This window comes from Tamandua tetradactyla, chromosome 5 (genome assembly GCF_023851605.1).
Source record: "Tamandua tetradactyla isolate mTamTet1 chromosome 5, mTamTet1.pri, whole genome shotgun sequence".
NCBI lineage: Eukaryota > Metazoa > Chordata > Mammalia > Pilosa > Myrmecophagidae > Tamandua > Tamandua tetradactyla.
In genome coordinates, this window is record NC_135331.1 from 8187748 (window position 1) to 8200166 (window position 12419).

General features: G+C 40.6%; 1 protein-coding gene across 5 annotated transcripts in view; it reads right to left on the bottom strand.

Annotated features, from left to right (window-relative positions):
- The window catches only part of DNAH10 (dynein axonemal heavy chain 10), a 194076-nt gene that overhangs the window by 55672 nt on the left and 125985 nt on the right, over positions 1-12419 (bottom strand). For all 5 annotated transcript variants that reach the window (XM_077159595.1, XM_077159598.1, XM_077159596.1 and 2 more), the window contains exons 46-52: positions 11390-11542; positions 10171-10431; positions 8624-8796; positions 7572-7665; positions 6855-7022; positions 6151-6339; positions 2943-3114 (exon numbers count right to left, since the gene is read on the bottom strand). In XM_077159595.1, coding sequence (XP_077015710.1) covers positions 2943-3114; positions 6151-6339; positions 6855-7022; positions 7572-7665; positions 8624-8796; positions 10171-10431; positions 11390-11542 — 1210 coding nt within the window. The remainder of the gene's footprint in view (positions 1-2942; positions 3115-6150; positions 6340-6854; positions 7023-7571; positions 7666-8623; positions 8797-10170; positions 10432-11389; positions 11543-12419) is intronic.

The following is a 12419-nucleotide window of genomic DNA, read 5'->3' on the forward strand; positions in this document are numbered from 1 at the left end:
TGTGACAGGCTGAATACCTGTTGCCAGAGATGTCAAAATCTAAACCCCCAAACCTGTGACTATATTACTTCACATGGGAAAAGGGACTATGCAGGTGTGATTAAGTTGAGGATTTTCTGATGGGGAAATAAGGCTGGATTTTCCCTGTTGCAATGACAAGTCTCCTTATAAAGGGAAATAATTAGTGTTACAGCTAGACATATGGCGAGAACAGGGTGATGTGAGCCAAGGGGCCAAGGTATGCTGACAGCCTCTAGAACTGGCAAGCAATGGAATCTCCCCTGGAGCCTCCAGAAGAAATTCAGTCCTGAAGACACTTTTCTTTTAGCCTCTTGGGACTCATTTTGTACTTCTGGCCTCCAGAATTGTAAGGGAATAAATCTGTATCATGCTCAAACAAGGAAATTTGTGGTAATTTATTGCAGCAACAACAGGAAACTCATACACTATTTTTCAGGTCTCAGCTTAAAAGTATCTGCACAGTGAAGCCTTCAGATCCAAAAATTCTCTCTCACAGAGAGAGTGTTTATTCTCTCTCATAGCATCCTGTGTCTGTCATTCACAGCGCCTATCAAGATCCATAATCACTCTTTGTCTTTTGTGTTCTGTTGTTGATGTTAATCTATCCTGTGCTCACGCGTGCACACACACACACACACACACACACACACACACAGAGCTGTAAGTTTCAAGGAGGGTAGACACCATGACTGTCTTATTTCCTAGCGAATCCACAAGTCCTTAAGAAGGGTGAGGGGCCAACCCTTGTGGAATAAATCCAAGGGTATCGCACGGTTCCTGCTCTCAAAGAACTGATAACTCAATGAAGCAGACGTGACTTGAAACTCAGTGATCGAAACTTGGCAAATAGACACTTAAAAATTTTGCATTTAATCATACATAAATTTTATGCCAAAAGAAAAGAACTGTAAACAAATATTGGAATCTAGCTAATGATGTGCACATTGAAGCATTTACAGGGAAGTGTACTTATGTTGCCATTTTCTTTGAAATTTATCAAAAATGAGAGAAGGAAGAAAGAGGGGAGGTAGGGAGAGATGTTTAGATATGTAATAAAGTAAGTACCATAAAATATTAATGGCAGAATTTAGGTAACAGAATCCAAGTTTTCACTACAAAATTCATTCATTCTATTTTAAATTTTTATTAATAAAATGATCTTATTATGAAAATCAAACCTGGAAGACCTGGACTTGATTCCTGGTCCATGCACGCCCCCCCAAAATTCAATGAATAACAGAGCAATTCAATAACAAATATAATCAAGTACCAAAATAAATAAGCAACAAAGATAATGAGCCCCTGGAAAAGGAAATAAGTCCCTGTAAGTCATCTGGTCAGACCAAGTCCACACAAATTTTAGCAGGGCCCCAAAGATGGATAGGATTACAATATAGCAAAGTGGTTGTGAGCATGACAATGACACAAAAGTTCCTGGATACTAGTCTCATTTTGGCTCCTTCCCACCTGGGTGCTCCTGGACAAGCTACATCCTATCTACTGTGCCCCCGCCTTCTTCAGTTATAAAATGAGGATGGCAATAGCATCTTCTGTTTTGGATATTATGTGAAAGCGCTTGGGTGATGAGGCGCAAGCACAGATAGTCAGACAGCCAAGAATGTATGAAAGGACAGCGCTGTTAGATTAAAAGCCCCGGAGGGAGAAAGCGGAGAATGAGGGCGGCAAAGGGGCCACTGACTTTACCTAACCTGGGCTCCCATGAGGATTTGAGGGTGAATGGGGGAGCACATGTCAGTCTCAGGTTCTTGCCTTTACTGTGGCCCAGATGGGAGAGGCAAGACATTTCCATAGACAATGAGGACTGGAAGTTTCGAACCACTAGGGAGTGAAAAGCAAGGGCTGTTTGGAAGAGCTCAGGGCAGCTTCCTATCATCCAAGCCATATGGAGACACAGGCCTTGTGAGTAAATTATGCGGCACAAAGAGCCAGAGGCTGTTTGAAGAGTAAGTGGCAGGGAGTCTGGAGAAGCTAGCAGCAGCTTTTATAAGCCTTACTTGTTGCAGTTATACCCAGGATAGGGTTAGTTAGGGTGGTTGCTTCAAGGGAAACTTATGACTAAGCCAGGCATAATACCAAATATAATTTCTTTTATGCCCTTAAATGTTCCTCATCAGGTCTTTCTGAAGATCAGACAATACATGAAATGGTCTTAAAAGAGTCTTACACAGGGCAGATGCTCAGTAACTATTAGCTACAACTCTTTTATCTATTGTTATTATCACAAATGAGAAATCGAGAGTATCATGTGTTTCTGAAGAGGGGAAGGCCACAGGGGTCTCATTTGCAGATGAAGGAAATCAGACCTATCACACAAGTGGTTGTGAGGGAGGCAGAAGAAAACATTTGCAAAGCCCTGTAGGTAGTAAATGCTTCAAAAAATTAACCCTTATCATATAGCCTCCCTTAAAAAGCTGAGTAACAACTGTAGGGCTGTGTTTCAGTAGCCATGTTTCTTGAAGATGACTGTATAATGATACAGTTTTTGCAGTGTGACTGTGTGATTCTGAAAACCTTGTGTCTGATGCTCTTTTCATCTACGGTATGGACAGATGAGTAAAAAATATGGATAAAAATAAACAAATACTAGGGATAACAAAGGTTAAAATAAATTGAGTAGATTGAAACACTAGTGGTCAACGAGAGGGAGGGGTAAGGGGTATGGCATGTATGAGCTCTTTATTCTTTTTTATTTCTTTTGCTGGAGAGATGCAAATGTTCAAAAAAATGATCATGGTGTTTACTATATAACTATGTGATGATGTTGTAAGCTACTGATTATATACCATGTATAGAATATTTGTATGTTTGTTTGTCGCTTACAATAAAAATATTTAAAAAAAAAAAAAAGCTGAGCAGCTGAGAGCCAAGAAATATCAGTGCACATCCAGCCTTGCCAGTACCTGAAGTTAGCATATTGTTGACAAGCTCCAGGAAACCTTCCTCGGCCACATGGGCATCCGTGAACAAGAAGATCATCATTCTGTTTTCAATCCCGAGTTTCAGGTAAAGGTTCTTCAGATCATCCCGGAAATTATTTTCAGAGTAACCCCGGCTCAGAAGGATCTCGAACACCTGACAACACAGAGCACAGCAGCACTGTGAGATGATCATGCTAAGCAGAAATTCCAAGGCACTGGGCCTGCTCGTACGCGACTGCTGCAGCACTGTGTACAGGGAGAAAAGCCAGAGTGGCAGAGGACAGCTCCATGAAGCAGAGTGCATGCATGTGCACCTATAGTCAAATACTGTGCAGCCATTTAAGAGGAACAAATGATAACATGCACTTACACACCCAGTCACTCTCACATAGACACTCATGTGCATTTTCACACTCTCATGCACTCTCACATACACTCATATTCACATTCCCTTTCACACACACACATACTTTCCTGAACTTTCATACTCACTCTCAAACTCTCACATTCACAGCCATTCCATGCACTCTCACTCACACTTATACCCAGTCTCAGACTTTCACGTGCATTTTCACACTACCATGCATTCTCACACACTCACATTCATACATTAACTCAAGGTCATGAGAACAACTTGCAACTAAATATAATTGGCCTCTAGTTCTGCCTGTTACCTGCAGCTCCCTCTGCAATCTCCCTGAGGTATAGCTATCTCACTTTCCCTAGAACAGCTCTGACCACCACCCTGTGTGAACAATTCACTCTGACCCCACTACCCAACCACATCTCTACTTCTGGGCCACAGTTACAACCCAATATGTCCTCGTCCTCCTGCTGACCTCCCTGTTGGGTCTCAAACCCAGGATAAACAACAATTACCATACAGGAAAATGCATAAGATTTACCAGGGCTAGTCAACAGAAAAAAACATCTTGCTGAGAGGGTAAAATCTTTTCCCAGAGAAGAATTTAGATAACACCTATAAAACATTTACATTTAATAAAAAATTGTTTCAATGACATATTTTATCAGATTGAAAGGTATATCAACATATTCATTTTTCATTTTTTAAGAAATATATTAAACAAAATGTCAACATTTTTAAAACAGAGTTAGAGTCACTGAATTAACTGTGATTGCTCTTACTACGTAAAGAGTTCTCAAACATCAATAAGCATGTAAAGAGCCAACTCAAAAATGAGGAAAGACAAGTGGCCAACAATTTATAAAAAGATGCTCAAGCTCCACTATTTTTTTTTTTTTTTTTTTGAGGGAGGAAGGGAAGGAAAGACAGAGAAGGAAGGATGGAAGGAAGGAAGGGAAACATCTTTAAACATTTTCTTGTTTTATTATATTTTGTTTGTTTGTTTGTTTTTTACATGGGCTGGGGCCGGGAATCGAACCGGGGTCCTCCGGCATGGCAGGCAAGCACTCTTGCCCGCTGAGCCACCGCGGCCCGCCCTCAAGCTCCACTATTAATTGAAGAAATGCTCATTTAAAATATTTTCAACTACCATATTGACGATGTCCGAATGACAGTGCCTAAAGTCAGCAAGAGTACAGGGAAAATGAGCACTGAGAGTAGTGTGAATTAGTATAATCCTTTGTTGTGGGGGTGACTGGTTGTTAATTGAAGCATCTTTTTAAAAACCAAGTGTGATGAATAATGTAATACTCACCTTCACACAACTCACGATTAACAACTGATTAAAAAAAAAGCCTTTGTCATATTTTCTTCAAACCTATTTTTAACAAAATTATGGGTAAAGTTAAAGTCCTTTGCCTTTCCCTTTGTCCTCCATCTATAGGTCCTTTTGCTTTCAAGGGGACAAGCACCACCATGTTTAAGTACAATGTTTCTAATGCAAACTTTGGTGCCATATATCAAAAGTCCTAAAAAAAAAAAAAAATTTAAGAAAAACCATATACCCCGACCCACCATTAACTGATTTCCAAAGAAAATTATTCTATGGGAAAAATGAACAATGTACAAAGGTATATGAGTAAAGATTTTTATCACTGCATTGTTTATAATACAATAAGGAAAATGTTGACAGTCCACCAAGAGAGAAAGGTTCTGTGTGTTGCATCCATATAACTGAATACTGTGCAATCTTTCAGAGGATGCTCTTCGTGTACTTACATGTACTTACATGACTTAAAAAGATATCAGTGATATAGCATTAAGTGGTAAAATTATAAAAGTTATATATAACACTAACCAATTGTTGACAAGACATAAATATGTTTGCATGGTAATAGAAAAAAATTCTAGAAGGACATACACCAAAATGTTACTAGTAACTAACAGAGGCAAGCTTTAGATGGCAAGATTACAGGTGATCTTTATTTTCTTTAGATATTTCTTCATTTTCTGAATTGTTGCAGTGGGCATGTATAACATTTATATAGAGAAACCAGTGAATCCATTACAACAGTGATTATGATGATGATGAAGAAAATAACAGTAAGTTAAATCTAATTCTAGAAAACATATAGAAGACAAAGTTTGTTCACAATAACATCTCCTGCTTAGTAAAGGACTGCCAAACCCAACAAGAATTCCCTCCAAAGGCTGACTTATTGAAGGAATATGAGGTAGGCACGAGGGGTGAGTGTCTGAGAATTATGGGGGTCCTGCATGGCAGGATAAGGCAGCAAGATCACAAGATGCCCCCAGAGAATCTGTAAGAGAGGAACTGGGTCCAATTTTCTGCAGAGCTGACTCCTCTTCAACACCAGTGTATGGAATATGCCTCTACTTCAAGACAGTCCTGCAAAAGAGTCACCCGTGGGAACTGGGGAGCTGCCTGTAAGAACCCAGAGCTGTGTGTTAGGGATGTACAGATACAGCAGCCAGCAGATTGCCAAGACTACACACCAGGCCACCAAGGTCTGGGTCAAGCCTTCCTCCATGCAAAGTTCATGCACAGCTTACAAAATTTGCTTGTATTTAACTTTTGAACTTGATTTAACATATTCTCCACTCCAAAAACAATACGAAAGTCAGATGCTTTGGGTGTTCAATTGAAGTACTAATGTCAAGCCAAAAAGAAAAAAATGAAAAAACTCTATATTCTATGTACCCATCATATTATGATCTGCTATAGATTGTTCCAATATTTCCATAACTCATGAACCATAGAAACTGGCCTAATAAACATATTTCTGGGAGGGGAGATAGACTCACCTCATAGCCAGCTGTGAAAGCTGCCAGCCTTGCAAGAGACTGCTTCCCTGAGCCCCCAAGCCCGACCAGCAGAGCATGGCCATGGTCCATTCGAATAATGCGGTGCACACGGGTTAGGTGCTCCAAAGCATCATCAAAGAGAACCAAGTTCATTTTGGTGTTGCTTTCATTATATTCTTCAAGAATTTCCTGAATGAAAAAAAAATCACCATGTTTTAAGAGTCAGATCCCCTCCAGTTTAGGAGAGATTAAGGATGGAGAAGAAGTATTTTTGAGTCTATGATGACTGAAATAATTAAATCATTTGGATCTACAGGACTATTCCAACTTTCACAATCAAGATTTTGATCTGCTATCTTTTAATTGGTCAGCAGCAAGCCAAAATCTACTACAAGGCTCAACCCATTAATAAAAATTAAAATGGACATTAGGGTGGTTCCCAAACATGACTGTTCATCAGAACCCCGGGACCCTTCAGATACTTGATGAAGGGAACCTCAGAGGGCGGACCCCAGGACTCATTCTGATGCACTGCAGGATGTGGGAAACCCTGGATCAGGCTCAGTCCACATTTCGAACCCTGAGACAGAAGCATGGGTATTCTACTCGTTTTCATCTCTTGGGTGCTGTAATGCTCAGCTCCCTGGCTTGGCCCCCACTCTCAGGATGAAAGCACCTCTCAAGAAGGTAAGTCCTGCCCACACCTGAAACAGAGCTTTGGCCGCCTCGTAGTCCTGGATGTCTTCATAAATGCGTGCTCCCTCTTCATGCAGAGCCATGCGGAAGTCTCCAAACAGTATAGGGTCCCTCATGACTACCTCCAAGTGATCGTTAAAATGTTCCTTAACCAAGCTTCTTATGTGGTCTTGTACCTTAAAATATAAGACCACTTAAAACCTCCTACAACAGCATATTTGCTCAAACTTGTCAGGAAAAGAACGTATGCTATTATTATATGAAGTAATTTACATCTATTTTTTTCCAATGGTCTGTCAAAAGATGAATGGATAAGCAACATGCGGTCACTATCCACATTATACTTGGCCCTAAAATTATTATGTGGCCATAAAATATTACCTGGCCATAAAAAGGAATGAAGTACTAATACATGCTACAACATGGATGGACCTTGCAAAAAGTATGCTAAGTGAAAGAGGCCAGGCACAAAAGACCTCATAATGTTTGATTTCACTTACATGAAACATTCTGAATAGGCAAATCAATGTACTTAATACAATTAAGTGCAATATATTCAATAGTCCATCCTCCTTTACCTGCTCACTTTTATTGTTAGTATCTATTTCTCTGTAATTAGGATCCTATAAGAACACAGGGATTCTGATTTACACTAGGTTATTCCACTTAGAGAGGAATTCTGTAGTTAGAGCTCTGCATCTGCTGTTCTGTTTAGATGCACTGACCAGTTTCTTGTCGGTTTCACTGATTAGTCGGTCATGGAAGACTCTCAGACACTCATTCCTCCAGACTCTCACCATCTGGGTCACTGTCTGGAACCTACAGGATTGAAGGGCAAAATCAGCTGCCAGGTCATATAGAGAAATGCAACGCCACTATTTTCAGATGGATCGTTAAAGGTGCAGAAGAGGACTAACATTTTTATAGCCCTTTTCCCACCAGTCTCACATTAATAAATCTAACCAAAGAGCCCAACAAAAGTGAATAATTTAATATAAGGACTCTAAAATTATCATCCATAACATCCTATTGTAGGGAAGAAAAAGAGCATAAATGACATTTAAAAAGTACCTAACATTACCTTTGCTTGCTGGAAGACAGAAATTTAAAATCAGCATTAGGCCACTGTAGCTCTTTGTTCTAACTGGGCCCCTGTTTCTCCTTATTGGGGTCCTCACTCCACCCTACACACCTGCTGCTGCCCTCTCCTTAACTGTCACTCCAAACCCTCCCAGGGGCTTTTGAGAATAAGTTTGGGTGCATGAAATGTCCTTAATTCATTTTTTTCAATATTATGTGGATTCATATTATAAAGACAAATAACTGGACTACACTTGTAAACTATATGCATAATTAATGTAAATAAATGAGTCTAGTTTTAATGAGAAAGTTCTATACCCAGATTTGATTCCTTTCATTCTCCAATGTTTCTTCTAAAGACACACAATATAAGCAACTGGCAACAATTCAGTTGCATGAACAAAAGGTTCCACCCAGCCAAATTCCCACTTTGGAACTAAGGATGAGAGGTCGGCAAGGCAGTTCCACTGGAGGGGTTTGATACACCTGCCCCAATTTTGACATGCCTGCTTCTCCTAAGTCCACCCATCTCCAACTCGAGGGCTTACAGAGAACCAGGCCTCATACAAAGCATTTAGCGGATCTTTTATCTTTTTTCATTTCACAGAAACAGAAAGACCAAAGTCACCCACCTAAAAAGAATGAGAGAAACCATAATACATAGGGGGCATATTTTAGCCAGACAAAGCAAACTTACCGCTCCGGGTTAGTGAGGACAAGACCATTAAAAACCCGTGACAGATCTCGTAGGTTAAAGATATAATGGAACTTAGAAGGGGTGGGAGGCAGATCCTGAACAATACTTTTGTAAAGCGCTAATGTGCACGCTGTCAACACGTCACTCACAGCCATGATGCTTTCATGGAACACCTGGAAAATGAAAAAAGCCCTCTAAATGTCCATCATAGATGGATAAACAAAATGTGGGTCTGTCTACACAATGGACTATTATTCAGCCACAAAAAGGAGGGAAGATCGGATATGTGCTACAACACAGGTGAATCTTGAAAACCTTATGTTGAGTAAAAGAAGCCAAGCACAAAAGTCCACATACTGTATGATTCCATGTATGTGAAATATCCAGAACGGGTAAACTCATAGAGGCAGAATACAGATTATTGGCTGGAAACAGCTAGAGGGAGGGGAAAATGGGGAGTGAGTAGTTAATGCGCTGAGGGATGAAAACGTTCTAGAACTAGACTGTGGTGATGGTTGCAAAACATTGTGAATGTACTTAATGCCACCAAAATGTCCAATTTCAAATGGATAAATGGTAAGAGTCCTGTTGTGTACATTTTAACATAAAAAAAGAAAGAAGTGGAAAAAACCAAGGTAATAAACAAAACAAAAAATCAGAGAAGCTTATAAAAAATAAGCTTATTAAAAAATAAAAAGATCAGATCTCTTTAACTTACTTGGATTTTCATATTAACTGTCAAGTCTGACTTACGTGAACCTAAAACCCCAAAACAGCCTGAATCTGTGTTTTATTTGACTAGTGTAGACCTCACAGACTTGAGGGTCAGTGCCCTGAGGCAGGGTATGAAGGCTCTAGGCCCCAGAGCACCTACCGATCACACCTGGCCACGCCATACCTTTACCTTATCTGCCCAGGCCCCGAAGCCTGAGTTTGCAAATCCCACTTATTAGGGAAATGCTAGAATCAGACAGTAATTATTTAAATGAATGGGAAGCAAGTAAATCATAACAACTAATAACAGCTAATACCCAGTGAGTTTCTTCTATGTGCTTGGCACTGTGCTACCTAGTCTTTACATACATTTTCTCCTTTCATTCTCCCAAAAACCCAGTGGGGGTGGGAGAAGACCATCGTTATCTCTCTGTTCCAAGTGACAGAATGGAGCTAGGAGAGCTCAAGGGACTTATCCAAGGAGGAGGCTGGGAACTGAGTCCAGAACCCTACTCCTCTAGTGGATTCACTGCTGTAACTTGATAAGGCATACATAAAGCAGGGCCACATCATGATATCAGGGGACCTGAGGCTCTTCTGCCTTTATGGACCCTTCCTCTGTTAAAAAAAAAAAAGAGTCAAAAACTATATTTTATGATGCATTGGTATAAAGATGAATACAATCCAAGCTGGATTACAATTTTTTTCTTATGATTTAAAAAAAATCTAAACCATTTAATGGGTCCTAGGCATTATGTGGTGAGACAGCCCTGTATACACTTCTCCCCAATATGGGACCTTTCAGTTTAGACATCTTATCAAAATCAAGTTACCGAGGTATGGCCTTTTAAGATGGAGGAATAGATTAAATGCAGGGACTCCTCTGAAGGAAATGGTACATTGAAGACATTGAAGAGTGAAATAAATCTCGGATCCACTTCATTGCGGCCACCTCCAGCTTTTCCCATAGCAGCAACAAAGCCAAGGTCTCGAATGCTTTTACAGTTCAGCTCCTTCCCACGGTCGTATAAGAATCCTCTTTCCAACAGTAGTTTTAGCAAAGCAATTGGCTGCTGTGTGCCATATTCATCCACCTTATATGTTTGAGGAAAGGAGAGAAGAGTAGTGCCTTAAAGCAGAACTCAGAGAGGCCCCTGCTGACCATCTCAACTAAAGGTTAGCTCTCCTGCTTTTCCCTCAGAGAATACTGGCTTTAGTTTCACATAGCTTATCAAAGTTAGCAATTACATAATTCATTTGTACTTAATTTTACTTTCTAGTGTCTCCCTCACTAGACCATGAATCCCATGAAGACAGGGACTACATACACTTTGCTCATCATGGCACAACACCACTCCATAGGGGGTACTCAATAAATACATGCTGACTGAGTGGATGGATGCACATATAAATGGATGGATGGATGGATGCACAGATGGATAAAAACACAGATGTATATATTAATGAACATATGGATGGATGAGTGGATGGACAGATGATGGACAAATGGCTAGTAGGTCCTGGATTGGCACACAGTCCCCTAGAAGATAGACTTCAAGGAAAAAATACAGAAATGATACAAATTTAAATTCCAGTATACTAAGAAAACTTTGCACCTCTCAGGTCTGGCCACAGAAACACCCTCATCTTGCACACTGAAGTTCTCCCTTCCTTGGTGAATCCAGAGAATTCTTAAGAAGTGTCTGCCCCTATGCTTTTCACGTGTACAGGACAGAGAATAATATTGTTATCTAAAGTACAGATCAAAATTACTTGCTCAAACAGGAGCTGAATATAATTCAGAGGATGTCTGCTGCCTGCTTTTCTCCTTAAAGACACTAAGGGTCACAACCAGTAAGGAAAAAGTCCCCCTGTCTAAGCACAGCATCCCAGGACCATTCTCTCCTATGCTGGCTTCCCACATGATGCACATTGCAGACACGGTAGAGAACAGACAGGCATCCCTACACTCGCGCACTTGCTCACATACACCAACACAAGCCGAAGCACTGCCTTGCCCCATCCCGCCCACCTCCTTACACCACACACCACCTTTGGCATATTCATGTCGTCCATGAACACCAAGAGGCGTTTTCCCATGGGCGGGCCGTAAGTGTCTTTGGTTCGTTTTTCCACATTCGCTTCTAAATTCCTTTGGATATCCAAGGATGTAGTGCGAGAGGAGAAATTGACCATTAACACAATCTGAAACAGAGAGAGAATTTGAAAAGCAGGTTTTTCCTTCATGGCATCAGTTTGGTAAATGTTTGAACATAAGCTATTTTGCTGATTAATTAGTATTTGAACTAACACTTTTATAACCAAACACGATCTATACTTAATTTTTACATGCTAAAGCAAGAATTTATCTTTCCTTTTGGCAGATTGTTTGAACCAATAACGAATTGTCACGTATGGGCCTTGCAAGCAATGTGGCATAGCACAAACTGGACTGGGGGTCTTGGCTCTGCACAGTTCTGGCTAAGTGACCTCTAGAAAATCACTGAAACTTTCTGGGCCTCATTTTCCTCATTTGTGAAGTGATTTTAATAGCATCTATTTGGCCTACTTCATACAGCTTTCCAAGGGTATCTGATGAGATAAACCACATAAAGGTGTTTGCAACACAACAGATAGCAGTATTCAAACATAAGTTACCCTCATGCCTGCTGCTTCTCACTAAACAGGTGAAAGAGCATGATTCAGTCTTTGGGACTAACAGCTGTAGAGACAGGTGAAGTGCACCCCCTCTGGATTCCCATGTGGAGAGTCCGCAGGACCTCTCACTGTGCTTCTGGAGGAGCTGATCAGAGTTCATTGATCATGGGTTGTCCACACATGTGCATGTTCAAACCACCTGCAGAGCTTGGGAAACACACCTTGATGGGGCCATCCCCAGAGTTTGTGACTCAGCAGGCTGGAGGTATTTTTAACAAGTTCTCACGTGATTCTGAGGCCGCAGGTCTGGGTACCACACTTTGCAAACAGCTTCCTTAGAAACCCCCCTCCAACTATGGTACCCACATGTGCAGGTGCAAATAAGCCAAATGTGTTAAAGCTGACCATGAATCTCATTACAATG